Here is a 25,039-nt window from a genome sequence, read left to right as displayed (position 1 = left end):
TTCCTGGTTCATCTTCCTGAACTGATTCTAGTAATTGGCTTACTTTTTCATTTTCCTCTTTGATTCTTGTGGTTCTATCTGTGTTGTGTTTCTCTTCCATTCCTAATATAATTATACATTTCTTCTTGTCTGCTAAATCCCTTACTATATTCTCCTTTTGTCTCATCACTTTAATAACTGAGTCTTCAGTATGTTCTTTCAATTGCTGTTTGACTATGTCAGTGAATGAAATCTTATTTCCTTCTTGGGTTTGCTTCCAATTTTTACTTTCTTTAGCTATTGTTTCTCTGTTTTCTTTACTATTCTTCTTCAATTCCTCATTCTCCCCTTTACCTCTCTTAACTGTCTTTTTAGTTCTTCTATTTCATCAGTTAAGTTTTTATTCGCCTTTTCCAGTTCTTCCAATCTTTCAACCCTTTTTAAAATGGTGTTCATATGACCTAACCTACTCTCCAAGTCCTCGATCACCTTATCAACCTTCTTCTCTAGTCTTGTCAGTCGGGGGGGGGGGGGTTTGTGTCCCCCCCACTCTCTTTAAATCCCTTGAAAATATTCTCATCACTTTCTGCTATATTGCTCCTATCTATACCTCTAATCTTCACATTCCTATTAGACATGTTATCATCCAACTCGTCTTGGGGTCGTTTGTCTACCTTACGGCGGCCCGTCAGGGCCATTTCCTCCACCTCCTCATTACCTTCCATTTCCCCAGCAATCCCTCCCCCTCTCCTCTTTCCTTACTTTCCCACTACCCCACGAGCAATTCCCCCCCCCTGCAAATACAAAAAGGCACTTCTCTTTGCGTTGGTATCCACAATCTGCACTTTTCTTCAGAGCGTTCTTCAAGCCGTCCGTTCGTTGAAAGTGTGTGTGTGTGTGTGTGTGTGTGTGTATGTTTAGTTTTTACATAGTATTTTGCGGGAGAAGAGCTATGCTCGTAGAAACTCGCAGTTGTATCTTTCCGCATCCAGTTCTTTCTTAAAGTCGTGTATAGTTTTAGCACTCACTGTTTTCTCTTTCAATTTATTCCATGTATCTATCACTCTAGATGGAAAGCTATTCTTTTTCAGATCTCTTCTGTAACTGTCCTTCTTAAGTTTCTTTTTGTGTCCCCTTGTATTTCTACTGTCCCATTTAAGTAGATCATCCCTGTCAAGGATTTTCATCCCTTTCATAATTTTGTATATGGATATCAAATCGCCTCTTTCTCTTCTTTGCTCCAGAGTTAATAAGTTTAATTCGTCTAATCTTTGTTCATATGTCAACATACAGAGTGTTGGTGCCATCGTCGTTAGTGCTCTTTGAATTCTATATATATATTTTTTATACTGGGTGTCCATAGTGACGCTGCATACTCTAATTTTGGTCTTATCAGTGTAACTAGAATTTTCTTCACCATTTCCTCGTCCATGTAGTAGTTAAAGGCCATTTTCATTGATCTTGGTTGTGGGTTTCTCCAATTATTTTGTTTACATGTTTGTCTGGTGTCATGTCATTTGAAATTATCACTCCTAAGTCTCTTACTGAATTTACTTTTGTAACTTCTTTTGTTCCAATTTTGTATTTACCGGGTATTCTATTTTTTTTTTCCAAATTCCATTATACTACATTTTTTAATGTTGAAATTCTCTTCCTTCTTTTTACTCCAATTCCAGATTTTGTTCAGATCTCCCTGAAAAGATTTACAGTCTTCTTCTTTACTCACTCTCTTCAATAGTTTTGCATCATCTGCAAAGAAGTATATGTAGCATTTAATTCCTTCATCCATGTCGTTTATATAAATAGCAAACATTATTGGAGCTAATACAGAGCCTTGGGGGTACATTTATCATGCCTACCCATTTGAGTTATTTTCTCTTAGTATCACTCATTTTTCTTCCTTTCAAGAAGTCTCCCATCCATTCCAATAATTTTCCTTGTATTCCACCTATTAATTCAATTTTTCATAGTAGTTTTTTGTGTGATACTTTGTCGAAAGCCTTTTGTGGGTCCAGGAAGGCACAATCTGCCCAGCCATCTCTTTCTTGTATTATGTCTTATCAATCTATTATCTTGAGTACATGATCTTCCACTTCTAAATCCAAATTGGTTGGGGCATAATATTTTGTTCTTTTCCAAGTGTTTAGTCCATTTTTTTAATAACTATTTCGCATATTTTTGCAATTGTGCTTGTAAGGGATATAATCATATTGGTCTGTATTTTGTGTGTGTGTATATACACATACATATTATTTTACTTTTGTCACGCTATGTTATTCAGTCTAATAAATAACTCCTCTTGTTTTCCCAAATATTCCTTCACAGTGAAAACTATCTATGAAATATCTAATTTCATATATCAAACGTTGGATTTTTAGCAAATGCGACTGCGCATTGAAACACAGTTGGCGAAAGTAAGCGTCGAGAGAAAACTGAAAGGTGCAAGGTTAAATTATGCAAAATTGAAAGGAAATGGTATAAACATCCAAGTATAAAGATTGAAACCTGTTACCTTCCCCCAGATATTACAGAGGTAAGAAATAGTGACATCAACAATAGCTAACTGAAAGTTGAATCATTATCAACAAAACTGATAATTTAAAATTTGTGGAACTACTTTAACTTTTAACAAATGGATGGAGGACCAGTCGACTGCTGTGTCGATCAATTCATATAAACTTTAAAGTCATGATTCAAATACTGAATATAGGAAGAAAAGTAAGAATAGTACACTGATTTGGCTTACATGTAAAAGTAATGCAATGTAGAAATATATATTTTGTGAATAATTCTGTATTGACTGCAATGTCACTGACTTTTACTTTTGTACCGAGTCACAGTCGAAAGCTACTGGACAGTCACAATCATGATGATTGTCACTGTAACTGTCCAGTAGCTTTTGACTGTGACTCATTACAAAAGTGAAATTATTTCGATTTAATTAGATCTTTGTACAAAAATGGTAGAGGTTGCAGTTATCAATGAGAGTGGTATATAGATAGTTATCCAGTCTTACCTGATTTAAGATTAGGTAAATGGCACATTTAAAATATCAATATGCTGTATTTAATTCCTTTATTATTTTTATAATTTTATTTGATTTTTTATTACTGAGTTTGTGGCTGTTGTTAAACTTGCTCATATGATAGGGGAATGATTTCTATTTATAGATTTGGGTAGGTTTTTACTTCCCATGATAATGCAAATATATATATATATTTTTTTCACTTTTTCTTCATTTGAGTAAAGAAACAAATAGAAGTGATAGCACTGTCTTATTATCTAAAAAGAAAATAAGTAACATCCCCTGCTTTGGAGTAATTGTTTTAATAGCATTAGATGATTAGCGGTCTCACTAAACGCCGACCAAAGCCGACCAAAACCACACAATGACGGTTTTTGCTCAAATGCATAGTTTATATATAAAAAATAACACATGGTTGCATTATTTGACCTATTTTCTTTAAAATGTGTGATTTCCATGTAAAATGATCAAAGAGAGGTTACGTTTTTATCCTCTGCAAAATTAGCAACCGGCAACCAACACCGACCAAACCCAAACAATGACGGCTTTTGCTCAAATTTATAATTTTAAATAAAAATTAGCATATGGTTGCATTATTTGACCTATTTTCTTTAAAATGTGTGATTTCCATGTAAAATGATCAAAGAGAAGTTACGTTTTTATCCTCTGCAAAATTACCAACCGCCAACCAACGTCGACCAAAACCACATAATGACTGTTTATGCCCTAATGCATAATTTATATGTAAGAAATAGCATATGGTTGCATTATTTGACCTATTTTCTTTAAAATGTGTGAATTCCATGTAAAATCATCAAAGAGAAGTTACGTTTTTGTCATTTGAGCAAAAGCCGTCTTTGTTTGGGTTTGGTCGGCGTTGGTTGCCGGTTGGTAATTTTGCAGAGGATAAAAACGTAACTTCTATTTGATCATTTTACATGGAAATCACACATTTTAAAGAAAATAGGTCAAATAATGCAACCATATACTATTTTTTATATATAAACTATGCATTTGAGCAAAAACCATCATTGTGTGGTTTTGGTCGGCGTTGGTCGACTTTGGTCGGTGTTTAGTGAGACCCGATGATTAGTGACTTCAGAGCCCTGAAGGACATTAGCAGGAGAATTTTACCATCTGTTAGCCAGAACAGCAAAAGAAGTTTTGCGGGGCAGTAAAAGCCCTTTAAGGCCAAGGCAGCCAAAAGTTGGACAATTTATAGTTTCACCCAACCAACGATTTTGATATATGGCTTATGTTTTTCTGGTGAGAAATGTTGTGATATGAACGATGGTGTACATCATTTCCATCACAAATGCGTACTTTTCAAGTGATTAATTATTGAATTTATGCACTATGCCCACATCTCCCCAACAATCTGGGGGGACCTGTGGGAAATTGGGGTTTTTGGGTGGGGAGCACTAATAAATCGAGTAATGCGCATTGCAAAACAGATATATAATAATAATGAACAAGAACACATAAAAAAAAAGATATTTAAAAAAACATAAATTTCACCTTTGAAGTCCACAGTGTGGTCGGCTAATACGAGCGGTAACCAAGTTTGTTTACCAACAATTCAAAATATTTGTCGTTATATCTGCCACATTTAGCAAAGGCCACTCCACCCGCGCAGGAGTTGCTAACCGTAAACTAACGTAACCTAACCTAACCGTTCGGTTAGGTTAGGTTAGGTTAGGTTACATTAGGTTTGGTTAGGTTAAGATAGGTTAGGTTTGCTTAGGTTAGGTTAGGTTTGCTTAGGTTAGGTTAGGTTTGCTTAGGTTAGGTTAGGTTTGCTTAGGTTAGGTTAGGTTTGCTTAGGTTAGGTTAGGTTTGCCTAGGTTAGGTTTGCTTAGGTTAGGTTAGGTTTGCTTAGGTTAGGTTTGCTTAGGTTAGGTAAGTTTACGTTCATTTAGGTTTGGTTGGGTTAGGTTACGTTAGGATTGGATAGGTTTGGCTAGGTTATGTTAGAATAGGTTTGCTTAGGTTAGGTTTGGGTAGGTTAAATTACGTCTGGTTAAGTTATGTTGGGTTTGGTTAGGTTATGTTACATTAGGTTAAGTTACGTTAGTTTATAGTTAGCAACTCCTGCGCGGATGGAGTGACCTTCACTAAATGTAGTGGATATAACAACAAATATTTTGAATCATTGGTAAACAAACATGGCTACCACTCGTGTTAGCTGACCACACTCCAGGCCTCAAAGGTGATTTTTTTAATCTTTTTTGTGTGTTCTTGTTCATTTTATACTTGTTTTGCAATACGCATTACTCAATTTATTAGTGCTCCCAACCCAAAAAACCCTGATTTCCCAAAGGTCCCCCAACATCGTTGGGGAGATGTAGACATAGTTCAACTTCAATAATTAATTACTTGAAAAGTATGCATTTGCGACGGAAATGATGTACACCATTGTTCATATCACAACATTTCTCACCAGAAACACATAAGCCACACATGAAAATCGTTGGTTAGGTGAAACTATCAATTGACCGATTTTATTTCAAGTATAATTAGGCCTACAATCATTAATAATGATGATGATGATATGGTTTAATAACACAAACTGAAACTCTCTCCAATTGGAAGGCTGGGACGGTGCCCCTCACAGAGGACTTTGTAGCATGGAATTTAATGAACCATAATGCCCTTGGTTCAACTTCACTGATGGCAGGGTTTGAACTGCCATCCCCTCGACCTTCGCTGTCATTAATGATGGCCTAACCCGCTCAGCCAGCGAGCTTCCTAATGAATAATAAATACTGATGAAAAGAAATAAGCAGGGTGTCATTACAAAGGAAGAGCATCCTAACATGGGACCTTTTGGTCCATAACTAGGTCAGATACAAAAAAAAATAAAAAATAAACAAATCAATAAATATGAAATGAGTAATTAATTAATGTAGTTAATAATAAACATAGATGATAATACATAAAAATGGTAAATGATGATAAACTAATAAATGAAATAAATGGCAGGTATTATAGCATATTTTCTAGGTGTTTATGTAAAGGAATCTTAAAGCTTTGAGCTATTCTAAATTGCACTGCCTCTGCGATGTTTGTGTATGTATTTACCTAGTTGTATTTTACAGGAAGGGGAGCTACGCTTATGGTGTCCCGCCTTTGTATCTCGCAGTGTCTAGGTTGCTCTGAAATTCATGAATGGTTTTTGCACACACTATATTTTGGTCCAGTTCCAAGTGTCCACCACTGTATGTGGGAAACTGTTCATCAGATCTCTTCTATAATAATGTTTATTGAGTTTCTTTCCATGTCTGCTTGTGTTTCTCTTGGCCCAGTTTAACAACTCTTCTCTCGAGTATTTCTGTGCCCTTCTTGATTCTATAGATGGTCGATAGGTCGCCTCTCTTCTTTGCTCAAAAGTTGTAATATAAGTAATAAAATAAACCGTGACCTCCATTCTCTTCATTCTCCTCCCCATTCTTCTACTCCTCCTTCTCATTCTCTTCATTATCATCCTTCCTCCTCCGCTTCCTCCTTGTCCTGCTCCTCCTCTTACTCCTCCTCTGCCTTCTCTTCCTCCCCTTCTGCCTTCTCCTCCTCCTCCCCCTCCTCTGCCCTCTCCTCATTCCAAAGGATTACAAAGGAGGAGCATGGTGGCAGGAGATCTTTTGGTCCATAACTAGATCGGATGCAGAAAATATATAATGATAAATGAATAAAAGAAAAATAAATTAAAATGATAATACAGTAATATAAATGATAATAAATAAGATGAATAAATGCATAGGTGTAGTTGAATAATGAACAAACAGGTAAATGGTAAATAATAATAGATTGACAGATAATTGATGATAAATATCAAGCAAATAATAAAAAACAATATAAAATAAATCTTGGTTAGGTGTTTATCTAAATGAATCTTAAAGCTTCGAACTGAACTACATTGCACTGCCTCTGCAGGAAGTTTGTTCCATTCATTAACTACATGGGTGGCGAAGTTGTTTCTACCCACTTCCAAATTGAATATATTTCCTGACAGTTTGAGATCATTTTTTCTTGTCTGATTCTCATTCAGTGTGAAAATTTGATCACTTGATATCAGTTCCCTTTAGAATCTTAAATACCTGTATCAAGTCACATTGGAGTCTATGCTATTTTTTTACTCCTTCACCACATCCTCTGCCTCCTCCTCCTTCACCTATTTATCCTCCTCCCTCTCCACTCCTTATCCTCCTCCCCCTCCTTATCTTCCTCCTCCTTTTACCATCTGGTGACGTAGAAAACATATCATGTCGATACAATACGAACAACATTCCAAGTGTTTCTGTAAGGGAGAACCCAAGGGACTCTTCCCCTTTTGGGTCTGCAGAATTTCAGTCGGTGAATCTTGAGGCAACGGCAAATATTATTCCTCCCCCGTCATCCGTTGCCCTTATTGTACCTTTCCAGCAAATCCCTTCCTCTCTTAATGTTTGGTACTATTTTTTATTATTCTTTATATTATTATTATTATGTGCTGTGGTACCATTTATTATAATTTCATATATTATTTATTATTATTATTATTATGTGCTGTGTGTTGCGACACTGCTTCTGACCCAGGGCAGTGGGCGGATTGCAGGGATGACCCGTCATCCAGGAGGAGCCAAGAAAAGAGGGAGGGAGGGGTGGTGAGTGGGAGTACAGTGTGTTGGGGATGAAATGGGTGGGGGTGGATTTCATGCCTTTGTTTTTGGCTATCTCCCTTATAAGGGGGAAAAAGCCATTGATATATATGTGTATTTACCTAGTTGTATTTACCTAGTTGTATTTTGCGGGAAGGGGAGCTATGCTCGTGTTGTCCCGCCTTTGTATCTTGCAGTGTCTAGTTTGTTTTTAAACTCATGAATGGTTTTTGCGCATACTATTTCATTGTCCAGTTTGTTCCAAGTGTCCAAAACTCTATGAGGAAAACTGTTTTTCTTCAGTTCTCTTCTATAGCTATGTTTTTTTATTTTCTTTCCATGTCCTCTTGTGTTTCTTTTGTCCCAGTTAAGTAAGTTCTCACTATCGAGTACCTCTGTGCCTTTCATGATTCTGTAGATGGTCAATAGGTCACCTCTCTCTCTTCTTTGCTCCAGTGTCGGTAACTCCAGTTTAGCCAATCTCTCTTCGTATGATAGGTTTGCAAGTGCAGGTGCCATTTTTGTAGCTGCTCTTTGGATTCTTTCTATTTTCTTTATATTCTTTTTGGTACTGGGGGACCACAATGTCGCTGCATACTCTAATCTAGGCCTTATCAATGTAACCAATATTTTTTTCATCATGTCTTCGTCCAAGTATGTAAACGCCACTTTTATTGATCTTAGCAAGTTGTAAGTCTCCCCGACAATTTTGTTAATCTGTATATCATAGGACAAGTCGTTCGTGATAATTACTCCCAAATCTTTTTCGGATCCTACTTTCTTTACTTCTTTGGTTCCAATTGTATATTTTCCTGATATTCTGTTTTTGCTTTTTCCAAACTCCATTATGCTACACTTCTTCGTATTAAAGTCCACTTCCCATTTCTGACTCCAGTTCCATACCCTATTTAGGTCTTCTTGCAGTGCTTCACAGTCCTCATCAGTTTCTATTTTCCTTAGCAGTTTGGCGTCATCGGCAAAGAAGCTCATGTAGCAGTTCACGTCCTCATCCATGTCATTCATATAGATAGCAAACATTATTGGTGCCAGCACAGATCCTTGCGGTACTCCACTGATCACCTCTTTCCAGTCTGAATATTTTTCTCTGAGCACTACTCTCATCTTTCTACCAGTCAGAAAGTCCTCTATCCATTTTAGTAGGTTTCCCTGTATTCCTCCTATGTGTTCCAGTTTTTTTAGTAGTTTTCTGTGTGGTACTTTGTCAAAGGCTTTTTGCAAGTCTAGGAATGCACAATCAGCCCATCCATTTCTTTCTTGCACTATGTCTATTAGTCTTGAGTAAAAGCATATTAAGTTTGTGGAGCATGATCTTCCTTGTCTGAATCCGAATTGTCTTGGGTTTAATATGTTGTCTTCCAGATGTTTTACCCATCTATTCTTGATTATTTTTGCACAAATTTACCTAGTTGTATTTTGCGGGAAGGGGAGCTATGCTCGTGATGTCCCGCCTTTGTATCTTGCAGTGTCTAGTTTGTTTTTAAACTCATGAATGGTTTTTGCGCATACTATTTCATTGTCCAGTTTGTTCCAAGTGTCCAAAACTATGAGGAAAACTGTTTTTCTTCAGTTCTCTTCTATAGCTATGTTTTTTTATTTTCTTTCCATGTCCTCTTGTGTTTCTTTTGTCCCAGTTAAGTAAGTTCTCTCTATCGAGTACCTCTGTGCCTTTCATGATTCTGTAGATGGTTAATAGGTCACCTCTCTCTCTTCTTTGCTCCAGTGTCGGTAACTCCAGTTTAGCCAATCTCTCCTCGTATGATAGGTTTGCAAGTGCAGGTGCCATTTTTGTAGCTGCTCTTTGGATTCTTTCTATTTTTATATTCTTTTTGGTACTGGGGGACCACAGTGTCACTGCATACTCTAATCTAGGCCTTATCAATGTAACCAATATTTTTTTTATCATGTCTTCGTCCAAGTATGTAAATGCCACTTTTATTGATCTTAGCAAGTTGTAAGTCTCCCCGACAATTTTGTTAATCTGTGTGTGTGTTATTTTGACAAATGGAAATAAACTCCACCGCAAGGACTTGAACCTTTGCCGTAGTGACTGCTTATTCTGAAACAAAGGCAATAGCATTTGTCAAAATGACACAGCTTATTGGAGGGCTTGCCATAATAAAGACTTGGTGAAATTAGAATAGAGACCGAGCTGGCCTAGTACCATCAGGGAACCTCCAGGTTGAGATGGTGGTTCCTTTTATAGTACAGCCTTGGTGGCTTGATGCTATCGCCTTTGTTTCAGAATAAGCAGTCACTATGCCAAAGGTTCAAGTCCTTTCGGTGGTGTTTATTTCCATATATATATATATATATATATATATATATATATATATATATATATATATATATATATATTCTGATTAAAGTCAACTGCGTTAATAGCTTTGGCTATTTTAAGATACAACTTCTTCAGTTGGAAAAATATATTTTTTTCTCCATAGTTCAAAGTATGAACAAAATCATTCATGATGTCAATGATGCTGATGAATGCCGAAAAATATAATAATATTATGTAACAGTACAAAAAGCTGTTGACACTGACACCAAAAACTTAATTTTTTTCGCCTCCTGCAGAGGCTTCTTCAGGGCGAGAACTACAACTCCGATGGCTATTAGGTCTACTATCGATGAAGAGTAAGCTGACCGTCATGCTTTTTGAAGCAGGGAAAGTTGGAAGTAGGAGAGATCACCGAAGGTACCGTATATACTCGTCTATAGGTCGATCTCGTGTAAAGGTCGACCCCCCCATTTTTGGCCAAAAATCCTAGAATTTTCCATATACCTCATGCATAGGTCGAGTGGCTTGTTTTTGTTTTGGTGCTTTGAGCATTCCACTGTCTTAATGCTTTGAAGTGGCGTGGCTTGCCTGGTATAGCAATTGATTATTATGGTTTTTTCACTTCATTAATTCTGATGTATTTTGGTTTATGTTTTTTCAAGTTGATTGATTTTAATATCTAATAAGTTTCACTGAAGTTGCCATTTCAGCAGAGAGAAAAACTTGAACAGATTACCAAGTTGTTGTTTTTTTCATGAAAGTAGCAGTTGCCGACAAGACTGACGAGTTAAACACCATATGAGGACGGAGCCATTATTTGTACAATGTTTCGCTTATTACAGCCTTTTCAAGTACAAGTTGAGATACATATGCTTGAGATTAAATAAGGGGAAAGGAGGGAACGGGGAGAGAAAAGAAGTAGGGGGGAAGGGAGAGGAGGAGGAGGAGGAGGGTGATTGAACACTGGGAAAGGTTGAGAATGCTGGCCCAAACGTCCGTGGATAAAATGTTCACAAAGGGTGGTTTAAATATTTCAATTTTTTTTTTTTTTTTTTGCTGGCCATGGGTATTAGGGGAATTATGTGGGGCGAGATGTTGAACATACCCCTATTTTGTTCAATAGTGTTCGTTCCTTGAATGATCGCTGCTTCTAAACACTTCCTGCGGATTTTGTCTGGTTCTTGTATCAGCAGCTCTGCATTCTTCCAGTCCATAAGATGGTTTTCCTTGTTTCTATGTGTCACACATACATAGGTGGTGACATCATGTCTGACGTCGTAATGATGTTCACGTATTCCTGTATTCAGGCTGTGTGATGTTTCTCCGATGTAAACTTTATCACATCCTGAACACGGAATACGATAAACACCAGCTTTGGTGCCCAGTGTTTGGTTGTTGTGTATTTTCGTCTTTGTGATGTCTTTTATCGTCCTGCTTGTCTGGCACACTACTTCCAAATTGGTGGTTCTTAAAATATGTGTCAGGTTGGTGGCAATGTCGCTGGTTGGCAACACGAGACGTCTTGTTGTGTAGCAGGACAGCACAACAAGACGTCTCATGTTACATTGTTTTGGTAATGGTAACAATAATATATACCATATAGAAAGCTAAATTTGAGAATATCACAGCATTTTATTATTTTTCAACCAACTATGGGCACTATAATAGTATACATGATATAATAAGCTTGCCTGTGCTAAGAATTTTAACAAACAGGTAAACCCACAGTATGGGGTTTTCGTATCTAGAAGGAATTTCACATGTTTTGGTACATACCGTGTATTTCATGTCCCCATTGTGTACTGGTAGTAACTAGTAGGTAAATATTTTGATTTCTGAACCTAAAGAAAAGGTAAGAGTTCTTCCTAGCCTTTCTTGTCATGTCTGGATTTCAACCTAACAAGATTATTACTTGTGTATAGGTCGACCCCTAGGTTTTGGCCTAAATATTTTTCCTTAAGATTTCGACCTATAGACGAGTATACAAGGTACCTAGGTGAGGTCACCGGGAAAAGACAGGGTCCGAGGAAGCCACTAGGTGAGGACACAAGAGAAGGCGGTGAAGAAGAATGACTTTGGGAGAGATCACTAGGCGGAGTAGACGATGTTGAGAGGAGTCCCTGGGTGAGGTCACTAGGAGGGATAGGAAAGGTCATCATTCTCATCACAGACTGCAAAGAGGAAGCTCTAGCTTGGCTTCTAGTTCTTGGTCCTGTGTGATGGGGGTATTGGTGTTGCTGAGGGTCCTGGCAACCACTATGTTCCTGAGGGGGTTCAGGGTCAAGTTGTCTATGAGATCGTTGGTGGGCAAGGTGTTCCTGGGGGCGGGCTGATGGGAGGATGAAGTCTGTGGCTTGTTGTATGTTGATGGAGGGCTGTTGAGTTGTGATAGATACAGCTTCAGCGATCTGCAATCTTTTAAGATTTATTTCTTTGTGGAGTATAATAGTGTTGTGTATTAATGTGTTCATTGGGGGGTTCATGTCGTGGTGGTCAATGTAAGGGGGAAGAAAGCCTTTGGTATGTATATGTATGTGTATACGGGCCATACATTAGCCCAATTAGTTTGATTCCTGGAACACGCTTTGGGCATTGTCGCATTTTTAGGGTTATATGTATTATTATTATTATGTGGGAGTGGATTTATGCCTTTGACTACCTCCCTTGTAAGGAGGAAAAAGCTGTTGGTATATCTATGTATTATTTTGTTATATATATATATATATATATATATATATATATATATATATATATGTAAATATAGTTTTTATTACTTTATTATTTATACATATATTTTTTATTACTTTTTTTTTTAGTATATCGGTACAATATTAAATTTGATACAACTAGAAAGATTCCTTATCATATATAGTTTTTAAGTTTGTAGTTTAAATTGTAACCATATATTGGAAGGTTATTTCATTGCTTTGTTGGATAAACTGAATTGTGTAACTTTGATTAATCTTTGTCAGAATATAGCCTCCTTGTAGATGGATTAGAAAAGAAAATTATAATAGTGACTCCCCGTTTTGGCTGAGTAGGATTTTGAATGTCTGATTTTTACACGTTTGTTTGTGCCAGCAGGTGCATCCACTGCCGCATCAGAAACGGGTTAGAAGTGTCCAGATCTTCACTGCGGTGCAAAGAATGCCGCTGACCTCTTGAATTGTGCCAAGTGCAAGTTCCCCAAGAGAATGAATGAGTCCAGTACTATGGGTTTTGCCGCTGCTAAAGGTGGGGGAATTAGGGCGTGCACACGTAAGACCCTTCGTCCACGGGGAGCTAAGATGAGAGGGAAATGAGGGTGGTGGATGGGAGTGGCCTTTGGGTTGGCTACCTCCCTAATAAGGGGTAAAAAGGGCATTTGTTCTGAGTAACGACTGCCGCTCACCTCGGATGTGAAGTGATTTTGACATCACTGTATTTTCCTAGTTGTGTTGTATGGGAAGTGGAGCTACACTCGTGGTGTCCCATCTTTGTATCTAGCAGTGTCTAGTTTGCTCTTAAATTTGTGTATGGCTTTTGCTCACTATATTGTTTTGTCGTAAGAGGCAACAAAAAATGGGACAGGGGATGGGATAAGGAGTCCTGCCACCTGTAGCCCCAAAGGGGACATTCCTAGAAAAGGTAAAGGCATAAGAAGGTCTGGGAGTTTTCCAACCAGTAACCTAGGGTTTGGGTCTTTTAATGTGTGTGCATGTGGTACAGATGAAAGTAAAAGGGAAGAGATAGGCAGTATGTTTGTGAAAAGGAAGATGGATGGGTTGGCTTTGAGTGAAACTTAAGTTGAGAGGAAAGGGCGAGTCTGAGTTTGGGAGTGTAGTTGGGAGGTTCTTAGGAGTGAAGAGAGGGCGAGGGAGAGAAGGGGTGGCTCTACTAGGAAGTGAAGAGATAAGTAAGCATATAGTGGAGTGGAAGGAGGTTTCTTCAAGGTTGATGTGGATGAAGGTGAAGCTGGGAAGGGAGATGTGGGTTTTTTTAAGTGCGTATAGGCCTGGTAGTGAGAAGAGTGTAGAGGAAAGGGAGGCTTTTTGGGTAGATATAAATGAGTGCATAGAGGGATTAGGGAGAAATGTCAATGTAGGTGTATTGGTAGACCTTAATGTTAGGGTAGGAAATGAACCAATAGATGGAGTGATTGGGAAGTATGGAGTTCCAGGTAAAAATCGTAGTGGAGAATTGATGGAGATGTGTCTTGAAAGAGAGTTGATGATAGTAAATACAGTGTTTAGGAAGAAAGTCAAGCATAAGTACACATGGGAGAGGGTGGTGGATGGAAGGGAGTTTTCTTCAAGGTTGATGTGGATGAAGGTGAAGCTGGGAAGGGAAATGTGGGTTTTTGTAAAGTGCGTATGGGCCTGGTAGTGAGAAGAGTGTAGAAGAAAGGGAAGCTTTTTTGGTAGATTTAAATGAGTGCCTAGAGGGATTAGGGAGAAAAATCAATGAAGTAGTACTGGGAGACCTTAATGCCAGGGTAGGAAATAAACCAATTGATGGAGCGGTTGGGAAATGTGGAGTTCCAGGAAAGAAAAATAGTGGAGAGTTGATGATGTGTGTAGAGAGTTGATGATAGCAAATACATTGTTTCAGAAGAAAGTAAAGCATAAGTACACATGGGAGAGGGTGGTGGATGGAAGGGTGGTAGATAGAGCATTAATGGACTATGTAGTGGTAGGTAGGAGTATAATAGGAAGAGTTAAGGATGTACATGTACTAAGGGGAGAGGGTGGGGGAATATCAGATCATTTTTTGGAAGAAGGTAAGTTGAGAGTGGAGGATAGATGGAGAAAGAGGAAAAGGACAAAAGGTTGGGAGGTGCTTAGAGTGAACTCTTTAAAGGAAAAGGAGAAGGAGTACAAGAAGAAGCTGAAGGAGGAGTGGGAGGGAGTGAAGGATAGAGTAGAGCTAGGAGTGGAGGAGAAATGGGGATGGTTCAAAGAGGGAGTCATAAGGTGTGCAAAGATTGTGTGTGGAACAAGGAGGGCGGGAGGAAATAGAAGGAAGGGTAGTGAATGGTGGGATGAGGAAGCAAAGAAGGGTGTAGCAGAGAAGAAGCTGGCATTCATAGATTGGCTGCAAATTAGGACGAGGGGAGCGTATGAGAGGTGCAAAGTAAAGAGATAGGAAGTTAAGCATAAGATAAAGGAAGCAAAGAGGAGAGCAGATGTGAAATGGGGTAAGAGTATGACAGAAAACCTTGAAAGTAATAAAAAGATGTTTTGAAAAGAAACTAAAAGAGGAAGAGGAGGCAAATCAAGTCGAGAAGAAAAGGTAAAAGGTGCAGATGGAGAGATGATAATGGAAGAGAAGGCAGTGAGAGGAAGGTGGGCAGAGTATTTTAGGGAGTTGCTAAATTTGGAGGAGGATAGGGAGGGAAAGGTAGTTGCAGTGGGAAGCACTAAGAAAATGAGAGTGATAAGTGAGTAAAATGGAGAAATAGGGAAGGATGAAGTGAAAGCAGCTGTCAAGATGATGAGAGCAGGTAAGGCACCTGGGTTGGATGGATGCCATGCAGAATGAAGAAAGGAGGTACAGTTATGGTGGATTGGCTGATGAGGTTATTTAATGGTTCTTTAAGAGAAGGTAGAGTGCTGGAGGACTGGAGGAGTGCCTGTATAATTCTGCTTTACAAGTAAAAGGGGGACAAGTGTGAGTGTAGTAGTTTCAGAGGGATCAGCTTTTTGAGTGTAGTCGGGAAGGCTTATGGGAGGGTCTTGATTGATAGGATTAAGAGAGGAACAGAGGGAGTAATTGGTGAGGAACAGTGTGGGTTTAGGACAGTAAGGGGTTGTGTAGATCAGATTTTTTTGGTAAAACAGATATATGAGAAAGCTATAGGAAAAAGTAAGGATTTTTTTTTTTTTTTTTTTTACTTCTATGGATTTGGAAAAGGCTTATGACAGGGTAGACAGGAAAACACTGTGGGAGGTACTGCAGATATATGGGATAGGAGGAAAGCTGTTTAGAGCAGTCAAGAGTTTTTACAAGAGCAGTACAGCTTGTGTTAGGATTAGAAATAGAGTGAATGGTTTGAGGTAAAGGTGGGACTTCGTCAGGGATGTGTCATGTCACTATGGCTGTTCAACTTGTACATGGATGGGGTGGTGTGAGAGGTAAATGCAAGGGTAGTGGGTCAGGGATTGGAGATGGTTAAAAAAAATGGAGAAAAATGGAAGATAAGCCAATTGTTGTTTGCTGACAACACTGCACTTGTAGCAGGGTTAGAGGAGGGATTAAAGAAGTTAATGAAGGAGTTTGGGAAGGTGTGCAAAAGAAGGAAGTTGAAGGTAAATGTGGGTAAAAGGTGATGAGATGTACAAGGGGAGAGAGTGTCAGCAATTTGGAAATGTGTATTAAGGGAGAAAGATACTTGGGGGGCAAATGTGGCAGTAAAGGGAGGAGTGGAGGTTGAGGTAGAATGTAGACTGAGAAGCAAGTAAATGCCTTGGGGGATTAAAAAGTGTAATGAGAAATAGACACTTGGGAATGGATGCTAAGAGGAGATTGTATAATGGGGTGATTGTGCTGATAACACTGTATGGGGCAGAAACATGGAGTGTAAGAGATGAGTTTAAATGTGTTTGAGATTAAATGTCTGAGAATTATGCTAAGGGTTACTAGGCTGGGTAGAGTGAGAAAGGAAGTGAGGAGGAGTGTGGGGTGGAAAAGGGAGTTGGGAGATAGGGTGGATGAAAGAGTATTGGGATGGTTTGGACACATGGAAAGAGTGAGTGAAGAATGACCAGTAAAAGAGGTATGGAAGGCAGAAGTGGAAGGAGTGAACATGAGGGAGTGACCAAAGATGAGGTGGATGGATGGGGTAAAAGGGGTATTCCCTTCCCACTTTCATGGAAACAGTCACACACTAACACACTAAAGACCAACAGTCCAAAGTTTTTTCCCAGAGAGATCTTTTGGGAGTTCTGGGGACCCAGAAATCGTTGAGTGTTTCAGTAGACTGTAGTCTTACTCATCCATTTTTAAGAATTATTTGAGACAAATGAGAGAGTTATAGCTGGGGACGGGTAAAAGAAGATGGGCTAAGAATACGTTTATTGTCCTAACATTTCAGTCTCTGTGACCTTCGGAGGACTGGGTCATAGAGACTGAAGCGTTAGGACAATAAACATATTCTTAGCCCATCTTCGTTTACCCTTCCCCACCTATCACTTGCTTGTCCATCTTTACGTCATGTTAGCCGTGGAGCCGCACCCTCGTTTTACGAACAATTTCATTTGCAGGTGAAGGAACCCCTGTCCAGGCTTCAGCAGGTGGTGGACAAATCAAATGGCGTGGCAATAGGGGAGGAGAAGTCGCTCATGGACGCAAGCCACGACGTTCTCGGAGAGTGGCTCGACGCAGTGGAAGGACATGCCATCATGGACAGCAGCATCTTCATGGCCCTGCAGCAGTACCATGAGAACGATTTCAACAACATGAAAGCTCTCAATGTAAGGATAGGTGTGGGAACAAGCTTTTTGACTCCTGATCCAGTGCGATCTTTTCCTCAGGTGATCTTTTTTTTTTTTTTTTTTTTTTTTTTCTTTTTTCTTTTTCTTTTGTCCTCCCTTCTCTGACCACACAAAGCCGTAGTTGGTTCATGTGTTACGGAGGATTGCAGGAGAGAATGACATAGGAGTTGTTTTGTTAATTATATTTTAAAATTGGTTTAGCGGGGATGGGGGCTGAGGGAGTATGTGTGAGAAATAATTTGACACAGCCCAAAGGGATTTCTCCCTGTCTTCTCCTTTTCCGCATGAGGGGACGGAGAAGGGGGAGTCGCCGATTTAATGAAGCAGCCTTGTTATGGATGTGCTGTGTCTTGCGACACTGCTTATAACCCAGGGCAATGGACGAGATGCAGGGATGACCCATCATCCAGGAGGTGCCAAGATAAGAGGGAGGGAGGAGGGTGGAGGGGAGTGGAAGATATAGGAAATGGAATGGGTGGGAGTTGTTTCTATGCCTTTTTATTTTTTTTTTTGCTACCTCCCTTGTACATACATATACATACATATACCAAGGCTTTTTCCCCCTTCCAAGGGAGGTAGCCAAAAAGGGAAAGGCATAAAAACACTCCCACCCATTTCATCCCTAAATACACTCCACACCCCTCCCACCCTTCCTCTCATCTGAGCACCTCCTGGATGACGGGTCATCCCTGCACCCTGCCCACCGCCCTGGGTCAGAAGCAGTGTCGCAAGACACAGTACATCCACAGCAAGGCCGCTTCATTTAATCGGCGACCCCCCCTCTCCGTCCCCCTTTGCATATAAGGAGAGGACGGGGAGAAATCCCTTCGGGCTGCGTCAAAATTTACTCACACATCCTACCCCACCCCCCACCCCCCCGCCCATTCCTCCTCATGCAGTCACAACATCATCCATATACATCCATTCTCCACTCACCTCTGTCTTCCGTCCTCTCCCTTCCTTCCTCAACAGACATTCCCCTCTTCCCCAAAGCCCCCTTCACCCCATCCATCCACCTCCCTTGTAAGGGGGAAAAAGCCTTTGGTGTATGTATGTATGTATCTATGTTTAGCTCTAGTAAGAATTCACCTTTTAACTTGGATGATGTCAACTGATGGTATTTCATATTTACTTACACACTGTTGACGCTCTTGCAGGTGCTCCCTGCTGGCATCATCATGAGGGTGTCTGAGTATGTGCCGGAAATTGTAGCCTTTGTACAGAAGATTATTCTCAATGGCTTTGCACATTTGTCTAATGGATCGGTCTATTTTGACGTCGCCAAATTCGACGCAGACAAAGCACATTACTATGCTAAGGTAGGTCAAAGCATTTCTCGTTCGTCACTCAGTCTCCCTCAGTCCATTGTAATGATTCGTGCTGTATTTACCTAGTTGTATTATACAGGAAGGGAGCTATGCTTGTGATGACCCGTCTTTGTATCTTTCAGCACCAAGTTTTTTCTTTAAATCCTGAATAGTGTTTGCACACACCGTTTCTTTGTCTAATTTGTTCCAAGTATCTATCACAGTGTGTGGGAAGCTTTTTTCTTCCCCAGATCTCTTTTTAGTAATTCTCTTTTTTTATTTTTTTCTTGTCCTCTTGTTTTTCCATTGTCCCATTTCAATAAATCATTCTTATCTAAGATTTCCATTCCTTTCATGATTCTATAGATAGTAGGTCTCCTCTTTCCTTTCTTTGTTCCAGAGTCGGTAATTCTAATTTGGACAGTCATTTAGTGGTGCTACTATAGCGTGAGGTCTACCATTTCCATGCATTTATTTTAGCAATAAACACGTATTTTGTACATATCCTAGGAGCAGCTTGGATAGATAATTGGATTTCTAATTACATTTATATTAAAGGAAGAAATGTAAAAATAAACATGTTATCATATATTTCCATAGATTTATTCTAGTGATACATACTTTGTACATCTTCTAAGACTGACACAAATAGGTTAGGTCAGGTCAGGTCATGTGGACAGGTCACATTTTTTATGTATTTGGGCAGGACACATGTTTGATTGGACCACAGGTGAGGGTAGCGTCCCGGAGGAACGCAGATCACGCGGTAGAGTTCAGGCTGCACCTGGGTAGGTGACATATGGCGGTAGGTAGACCTCACACTATAGTACCACCCACTTAGTTGTGTGTTAACTGGTCAGACTATGTTAGGGGATTAGAATAATACCACTATGTTCCCCAGTAGGTTATAAAAGGTAAATAGACTTTCGAAACTTTCCCATATTTTGTAATATTCAGAGTCGAGGGAAAAGTACACTGATTGAATTACCCCATTATGAAGAGGATTAAGGCTTACATAATTGGTCCAGTACAATTAATCGTCCATCCAGGAGGTGCCAAGATAAGAGGGAGGGAGAGGGGAGTGGAGTGGAGTGTGATAGGGATGGAATGGGTGGTGGGAGTGGTTCCTATACCTTTTTTTTTTTTTGGCTACCTCCTGTGTAAGGGGGAAAAAAGCCTTTGGTATAATATGTATGTATGTAAAATTAATCATCGACTTTTTTACTCGATCTCAGTTGGTACCAGAAGCTTACGGCAACCAAGAAGTGTTGCAGGAAGGTGAGGGAGATTGTCTTTATCGGAAGACTACCAGAAGGAGAAGAGAAGCGCCAACGACTTTGCCCTTTGGAAGGCTTCCAAATCTAGAGAACCCTCTTGGGATTCGCCTTGGGGTCCCGGGTGACCCGGGTGGCACGTTGAGTGTTCTGCTATGGCATCCAGCATACTCGGAGATTCTGTGGACATTCACACAGGTCAATATTTTCTTAAAAAGAAAAAGAAAGGAAAAAAAAAAAAGTAAATAGATAAGTACTCATGTATATATATATATATATATATATATATACCAAGTTTTTTTTTTTCCACCTTACAAGGGAGGTAGCCAAAGTCAAAAGGTACAATTCCATTCCCACCCATTTTATCCTCACCCACTGCCAGGGCCCCAACAAGGGGAGGGGCAGGTGGGGGCAATGCCCCAAGGTGGCATTTACTTATTTATTTATTTATTTATTTATTTATTTATTTTTTGGGGGGGGTCTTTGGTGAAAAGAAGGTAAGGCATATTCCCCCTAATGTACTTTTAATGCATGATTTGTTTATTTTGAGTTGTGTGTTGACATGTGAATCGTGCCAGTGACCATCAGATGTGGAAGGTGGTGATGGTAGTGGTGGTGTGTGTGTGGAGGGGGGGGGGGCACTTTTGGACTCGCCCCGGGGGGGGGGGGGACTTACCCTCATCAGGGCCCTGCCCACTGCACTCCCACTCAGCACCCCTCCCTCCCTCCCTTCCTCAATAGATAAAAAGAAATAATGAACATAGCATTAACAGGAAAATTTGTATGAAATGAATATACCTTCTTCATATGTATTTAAGCCTGGTATGTGTCTTGATTGGGTTGATGAAAGAGTATTAGGATGGTTTGGACACATGGAAAGAATGAGTGAAGAAAGACTAGTAAAAGAGGTATGGAAGGCAGATGTGGAGGGAGTGAACATGAGGGGACGTCCTAGGATGAGGTGGATGGATGGGTTGAAGGGGGCTTTGGGGAAGAGGGGAATGTCTGTTGAGGAAGGATGGGAGAGGACAGAAGACAGGGGTGAATGGAGAATGGTATATTGATTAGTGATGTGCCAGAACCAAAATTTTTACTGATACCGATACCGATACCGATATTTTTTTTTTTTTTAGCATTTTACCGATACCGATACAGGAATTTGATGGGTTACCGATACCGATACCGATATTTTGCGCATTGCTCACAATGCCTTGTACTTTATTGTGCACTTTTTCATAAAGCTCTGGGATAGTTGTGTTAGAGATGTATTTCCTGCTTGGGATCTTATAGTTTGGTTTTAAGTGATTAAGGAGCCTAGCAAATCCCAGATCTTCTACAATAGATATAGGTTGACAATCTATTGTGATCATTTCAGCAATATATTTGTGTACCTCTTTTGCTGGAGCACTGTTGATGTCCCAAATCTTTTTGTACTGGAGAGTAGCTTCAAGAGTTGGCTGTTGAGATACCTGTTTTGCACTTGAACAGCCTGTTTGACTTTGACTAGAAGTTGAAGTTGAAATTTTTAGCTTTTTGGTAGGTGGAACATTTAAGAATGAGGCAAGTGTTGGGTTTGATTCAGCTGCTTTTTTCTGCTCCAATTCGGCATTTCCAAACTCATCAGGATGTTTATGTTGAAGATGCTTTCTAATATTTGTTGTTGTTTGGGTTTGCCTGTTTATTCCTCCTCTGCTTAATATTGTATTACAGAAATTACAGGATACTTTTGAAGAATCATCTTTGCATACTGTCACTAGATTCCATATAACACTGCTTTGACTTAGGCATTATTGCTAATTCTGGCAATTCTAATTGTAATTTAATAAATTTATCACAATATTGACTATCTGAAAAATGCAAGTCCAAATATTAGATATAAATAAATAATTACAATAAATAAATATTAAGAATGAGATCGAAAAGGGTAATAGGATAATAGCCATCAGCTAGCTCTCTTCTCTTCTTACATAAGACGCAAATGATTCCACAACCACATGGCATGAAAGACACCCTTTACTTTATATATTTATATAATTATTTATTTGTTTCATGAATGAAAGTAATTTAACTTAAATTTTCTCTCAAGGTATCGGCATCGGTATTTATTTTTCAATACCGATACCGATATACCGATACCTTCTATTTTACCGATACCGATATATACCGATACCGATAGCTTGAAAATAAACCGATATTTACCGATACCGATACCGAAGCTTCGGTACATCACTAATATTGATGATGTTGTGATGCATGAGGTGGAATGGGTGGGGGGATGGGGGGTGAGGCAGTATGTGAGAGCAAAATTTGACGCAGCCCGAAGGGATTTCTCTCTGTCTTCTCCTTTTATGCATGGGGGGACGGAGATGGGGGTTCGCCGGTTTAATGAAGCGGCCTTGCTGTGGATGTGCTGTGTCTTGCGACACTGCTTCTGACCCAGGGCAGTGGACGAGATGCAGGGATGACCCGTCATCCAGGAGGTACCAAGATGAGAGGGAGGGAAGAGGGTGGATGGGGAGGGGAGTGTATTAGGGATGGAATGGGTGGGAATGGTTTTTATGCCTTTTTCTTTTTGGCTACCTCCCTTGTAAAGGGGGAAAAGCCTTTGGTATATGTATGTATGTGCTTACACGGGAGTTCAAGAAAGAAAATTAAGTCTTATGATAGTTACATTATATACCAAGAGAAAGAACATGGGATGGTGGGAAATGGTTGTGTGTGGATGGTATTTTGACACAAGCAAAGGGATTTCTCCCCTTGTCTTGTTTCCACATGAGGGGACAGAGAGGGGGAGCCACTATGTAAGTGAAGTGGCCTTGTTGTGGATGTGCTATGCCTTGCTGCATTGCTCCTGACCCAGGTAGTGGGCAGGAGACAGGGATGACCTGTCATCCAAGAGGAGCTATGATGGAGAGGGAAACAAAGGTTGTGGATGGGAGTAGGTGTGTCTGTGACTTGGCCACCCCCCTTATATGGGGGAAGAATTCCTTGGTATATATATACAGATAGATCTATTATATGCTAAGAGGCTTCTTCCCAGTTATGAGACAAGGTACATACATGCATATACCAAAGGCTTTTTTCCCCTCTTATAAGGGAGGTAGCCAGAAAACAAAGGTATAGAAACCAGATCCACCCACTCCACTCCCCTACACCCTCTTCCCTCCATTTCATCTCGGCATCTCCTGGATGACGACTCATCCCTGTATACTGTCCACTGCCCTGGGTCAGAAGCAGTGTCGCAAGACAGCACATCCACAGCAAAGCCTCTTCATTAATTCGGTAACCCTGACCCCTCCTCTCTGTCCCCTCATACCAAGTCAAAATAGGCTTGTTACCTCGACTTCGTATGGGGATGCTCATAGAGCATCACTCCTTGCACCAGAAGTCAAGGTATTGACAGTTTGAACCCTGCCACCAGCGAGTTGGACCAAGGGCATGGTAAAATTCCAGGCTACAAAGTCCTCTGTAAGGAGCACCATCCTAGCCTCCTGATAGGAGGAGTTCATGATGTTAAACCAAATCAAATCGTCAGATATTCAATACGAGTCAAATTCTCGCATACAGCATTGGATGCCTGAGGTACAACAATTGATGCATCACACTACTCGCATTATAAAATATAAAGTGTCACGGATGCTATGTTACTCGTTCTCTTTCACTTAGTAATAATAAACAGAGAAAATGTGATCAAGCCAGTTCACAGAATTTAGGGGTCATTTAGTTACAACTACAAAATGAATATAATCAAGATGCCAACATTGACAACCTTGTGGGTACACGACCTACCTTTTATGGCTTGCATTCAAAGGGAATGACAATTTAGCAAAAATCACCGTATCCGAGAAATACTTATCTGGACCTCCCCATGTCCATGACGGAATTATGTACGTATTTGTGTGACGTATCTGTATCCAGGGAGGTATATTTTAGGAGAAATTCTAAAAATATATTCTCAGGTTGATATATAGAGAATTCCAGTTCTCTCTCTCAGGAAATCTTAACTTCTATTATGTTTGCAAACTTGTGTAGAAAGATTGATGTCCCTGTTGTTGATATGATGTGACGGCATTGCAGAGATACGATGGAAGGAGCTCACAAGTACCACAAACTGGTGACGGAGTTCCACTTGCACGTGGCTGACCTGACGAGGAGGAAGGGCGACACGTCCAACATTTGCAGAGAAGCGGAATTGGGATTTGTGGAGGCATTCAATAAAGGATGGTTAGTATAGTTTGTATTGTTTACATGTGTTCTTTCATACATCACACATAATTCATAGATGCATGAACATGTGGAATACTTAAGAAGGTGATATAGCCCTGGCTAAACAATACACGAGTTAAAGTCTAAATACAGTAAACCCTTGATATAACGGACAATATGGGGACGGGTCTGTCGATATATCTGTCATATCCCGAAATTTGTATGGTATTAGAAATGAGTAGTATTAGAAATTACAGTAAACCCTTGCTATGACGGATGATATGGGGACGGGTCTGTCGTTATATTCGAAGATCCATTATAACCGAGGATCCCTCGCTATAACAGAGGAAAATCCGTTAAAGCGAGGGTTTGTCCGGTCAGATTTTTTGTCTGTTATATCTGATATCCGGTATATCAAGGGTCTACTGTATGATAATTAGAAATCAAGGATATAGATCAAGTTGGAAGTGTACATGAATTTGAGGTTAGGTAGAATAAAAAAAAAAGAAAACTAAAGAATAGGAGATGTGACCCAACAAGCATTGCTCCGTTCCTGTATACTACAATTCGGTAAATACACGTACAGTAAACCTTCTATAAATCGCCATAATAGGGCACAGTTCATGCCAACTCATAAGATTTTTTGAATTATGAGTCATACCCTATTTCTATCTATCTGTATAACTAGGGCATTTCCCCCCATATCAGGGAGCTAGCCAAGACAAGAGCCACATACCCACTCCCACACATTTCGTTCCTACCCATTCCACTTCCATCCACCACCCTTTCCTCCCTTTCATCTTAGCTCCTTGTGGATGAGGGGTCAGTTACTAGCCAAAAGAA

The 25,039-nt window shown here is 39.8% G+C and overlaps 1 protein-coding gene across 1 annotated transcript in view; it reads left to right on the top strand.

Annotated features, from left to right (window-relative positions):
• The window catches only part of LOC143022674 (uncharacterized), a 44,835-nt gene extending 20,564 nt beyond the window's left edge, over positions 1-24,271 (top strand). The window contains exons 3-7 of the mRNA XM_076181006.1: positions 2,385-2,512; positions 17,179-17,388; positions 18,567-18,728; positions 19,952-20,188; positions 24,068-24,271. Of these exons, the coding sequence (XP_076037121.1) occupies positions 2,385-2,512; positions 17,179-17,388; positions 18,567-18,728; positions 19,952-20,188; positions 24,068-24,133 (803 nt within the window). The 3' untranslated portion in view covers positions 24,134-24,271. The remainder of the gene's footprint in view (positions 1-2,384; positions 2,513-17,178; positions 17,389-18,566; positions 18,729-19,951; positions 20,189-24,067) is intronic.
• The last annotated feature ends 768 nt before the right edge of the window (positions 24,272-25,039 follow it).

Source organism: Oratosquilla oratoria, unplaced genomic scaffold (genome assembly GCF_046742065.1).
Source record: "Oratosquilla oratoria isolate Oo_2021 unplaced genomic scaffold, ASM4674206v1 SCAFFOLD136, whole genome shotgun sequence".
NCBI lineage: Eukaryota > Metazoa > Arthropoda > Malacostraca > Stomatopoda > Squillidae > Oratosquilla > Oratosquilla oratoria.
Note: the sequence above shows the minus strand (reverse complement) of the source record. Positions and strands in the feature narration are given on the sequence as shown.